General features: G+C 36.4%; 1 protein-coding gene across 5 annotated transcripts in view; it reads right to left on the minus strand.

Annotated features, from left to right (window-relative positions):
- ROBO1 (roundabout guidance receptor 1) overlaps positions 1–3,773 on the minus strand; it is a 1,310,595-nt gene that overhangs the window by 107,515 nt on the left and 1,199,307 nt on the right. For all 5 annotated transcript variants that reach the window (XM_019525389.1, XM_019525386.1, XM_019525387.1 and 2 more), the window contains one exon: positions 1,301–1,425. In XM_019525389.1, the coding sequence (XP_019380934.1) occupies positions 1,301–1,425 (125 nt within the window). The remainder of the gene's footprint in view (positions 1–1,300; positions 1,426–3,773) is intronic.

The following is a 3,773-nucleotide window of genomic DNA, read 5'->3' on the forward strand; positions in this document are numbered from 1 at the left end:
GGGGGGGGGGGGGTTAGGGGTTTTTTTGTTTTTTTGTTTTTAGTTTTTTTTACAGAAATTCCCCAAACCAGTAGGTTAAGAAAACTTTGACTACAATATAAACAAAGAAAACAGTTATCTACCATCTCTTTCCATTCAATTCAGAAAAAGAAGAGATTTTGTAATAAATAAAATACTACCAACCTCCCATCCCCCCAAAAACCCAAACAAACAAACAACTTCAAACCTTGAAAAAGACACTACATATCAGTCTATTTATATTATCAGCTACAATTAGAGGAAACCAGCTAAATATTTATTTTGCTATAGCATATTTAAACACATATTTAACAAACAGACTTAAGAAACCAGTATCTAGATATGTACTGGTAGCTTCGGACTTTTGTTAAAAAATATGTGGTGGTTTGCCATGCTTAAGAGCCATTTAATTAGTCACTGAAAACTCATCCCTTATATGCCATCCCTACATTCAAAAGTTCCTTTCATAATGATATAACAACCACTACCATCACCAAAATCATCTATAGTGCTTTTTATCTGTGGATATCAAAGCATGTTACATGCTTAGTATTGTTATTCCCATTTTACAGATATGTAAAATAAGGATCAGGGAAAAGCTGCTTGCTTAGACCACCTAACAGACCAGTAATAGAGTTGAGAATGTAAATCATGTCAGTTGCAAGCCATTACTGTCTCCACTCCCATGCAGCAGTATGAAAAAATATATGTATGCATGTTAGTGAGCCACAGTTACATTTTTGGGGTGGTATGAAGCCATAAAGCCCAGATTCATGATTTCCTAAACTTTGGTGATATGTAGGTCTAATAGTGCAGTTTCACAAATTACAGCATTAGACCTGCATCCAAATTCTTGGATAGCTGGATTGAGGGTTTTGGTTTGTCCCATCTCTAAGTACTCATATCTCTAATGATCTATTCTATCCATATCACACCTATGTTTCACAATAATGAAATAGTAAATAAAATTTAAAATTAACACAATGCTGAAAATCAAGGTGTGATTTTCAGCTGTTTATTATACAAGTGTTTAAACACCGGGGAAAGCAATAACAGTGAGCAGAACATAGCTTTACTTTTTTGCTCAACCAGCTAAAACAATACATTTTTAAATGTGAAAAATGTAATAGCTGCAACTAAAATGGGGTTCCAGCATTTTAAAGCCTAGCAGTTATATTCTGACTGGTCCAAAAAAAATACTGAATTAAGAAATGTGTTCCACTTGCCTGGTATTATTGCTTTAAAAAAGTGGTAAGGAAAGCAAAGTAAAAGATGGCTTTACCTGACTTCCTTCTCTCCGCCAAAAGATGGCTGGTTGCGGGTTTCCAGTTGCTTCACACTGGAAAGTCACTGTTCTTCCCAATGCAGCCACCTGGTCGCGAGGCTTCACAACAAAATGAGGAGGCTCTGAAGGAGATAAAAATACACTAATATCAGCAGTCTTCACTAAAATCCAGAGAGGAACTTGGTGGGTGCCTGAGCACCACTTTTTAACTGTGTAAAATGGAGTATGTTATGAACAACACTCTAATATAGAAATGCAACACAAGGAGATTTTGGCTCCCAACATCAAGTGCCCGAGATTGTTCTTTTGGGTGCTATACCACCGTATTAAGACCTAGATTGTGTATCTCTTATTCATGTTGGCAAATACTTAGAAAAGCAAGTCCCACTAACTTTAGTGAGATGACCTACAGAAGTAAGCATATACCAAGGTGAACAAGTATGACACAATCAAGCTTTAAAAAGAGAAGAATAGTCACAAGTCAAAATGAAAAAATACTGAAGCTAAACATGACCCCCAAGCACAATTTTTCCAGTCCTGTGTTACATGCTATGGAATAACTATGAATTCAAGTTCTAAGTCATCATGTTTGCAGAGAGAAAAAAAAACCCACTTAATGGCTTGAATAAAGATTTTTGATGTAGTCAGGGTCTCAAAAATTTTCAATTTAACTGGAAAGCCCCAAAATGTTACTGTGCAAATTATAACCATTTAACATCTTCAATCCAATTATTCGAGAAAAATGAATTTAAAGCAACAGTGGAGCTGAATGCTTCCTTCATTTACATAGGCAAGGGCATGTTCAAACAAAATATATATGTAAATGAAGGCAAATTTGAGACATCTGCTCATCCTAACATTATACATACTGCTAGCATTGTCCAAAGTGTTTAATTTATACAGCCTTAAAAAACCACTTCATCTAGCAGTAAATAAAATGTCAAAAAATTGTATCAGTTACATTAAGAGAGTCAAAGCAGTTGACAGAATTAGATATACTGGTAGGGCTACTCCAGAAATAACAGTATCTGTTTTTAAGCTGTCCTCTTCTTACACTTGGAAAAAAACGCATTAAAGCTTTTTTACTTTCTATTTACACTCCTGAGAGTCATTTCTTATCAGCTCTTCAATGCTAATTATTCTCCCCTCTTGTCTGAGTTCAGAATGATGGGAATGTTTTGATTCAGTCTTCTAACAACTGCACATTTATATTTCTTTCTTTTTTTAAAAGAGTTTCCTTTACATATGACCTTTTCTTTTAAAAACAGTTTAGAGGTGCAGCTTAAAGTACAAGATACGAATCAAACAATTGTGACTTATTCTGACTAAGAAAGTCCTTTCTGGACAATTTGCTTTTTTACTTAATGCAGGAAAATATTTTAGTTATCCATTTCTCTCTATGTCTATGCTCTCTATCTAGGTCAGAATAAAAATATATACTGTTTCTATATGGCCCCTGCCTTTTTGTGGAACCCTTAGAGAAAACACTGGGCTGATTTATATTTGGACCCAAATGTTATAACATCAGCTGAACTGCCTTGCTGAGCAACTACACAAGATTAAGGTCAAACTGACCCATGGGGGCCACTGTACTTTTAAAACACAAAAACTGGAGACATTCAATCAATATTAATATCATGGAAGGGAGGCTTTTTGACAGCTGTGTAAGGGATTTAATTTAGGATTGCAAATAGGATGGGAAACCCATGGGTAGTTTCCACTGGGCTGTAAGGGAGTATTAGCCAACTGGGGACTTGGAGTACGCCAGTTTCTCAGTATGCCTATATGGCTACTTGAATTCCCATTGGGTGCACTGAACACAAATTTAAGGCGGGCTGACACTCCACCAACCCTGGCAAAGTGCCTCACAAAGAGGGAATTTAGGATTTCTAAATTCTGTGTTGGTGCATTAATACTTGAAGCATTAATATTTCCTTGTTCTCAAGAGATTACATAATCATAAACAAGGTGCTAAATTGTTGACCACTGGAGAGGCAGCTGAGCCCTTTAGTTTCAAATTAGTGAAAAGGGCTGTTCAGGGACTGTTGTACAGGAGGGAAGAGGGGAGTGGAAACGTCTGCCAGATGGTTATATAGGGTGGGATTCATAAAAGCATTTGGGGTATTACTCTAATGCTGCCACCACTGAAGAATTAAATTGCAATGGTTTTTATGGCAGGCAAGTTGGAAAATTATACTCATAATGACCACTACATTGAATAATTAAAAAAAAATCCAAAACTTTCTTTTAGGTTTCTTTTCGTAGAGTAAAATATGTGTGCCATGTCATGACTACACTATAAGGCAGGGGTTTTCAATCTTTTTTAACAAGTGTAGCCTTTCTGTCTCAAAGTTTCAGCTTGTTTATATATTTTTCTTGTTTTTATGGGGTAGGGGGGGCACATTGAGGCCCCCATGGTGAGGGAGGGAGTGGGACAGGGACAGGAACTACAGAGCTGGGGCAGAGTGAG

This window comes from Gavialis gangeticus, unplaced genomic scaffold (assembly GCF_001723915.1).
Source record: "Gavialis gangeticus isolate Ggan-Ray unplaced genomic scaffold, GavGan_comp1, whole genome shotgun sequence".
In the NCBI taxonomy this organism is placed as follows: domain Eukaryota; kingdom Metazoa; phylum Chordata; order Crocodylia; family Gavialidae; genus Gavialis; species Gavialis gangeticus.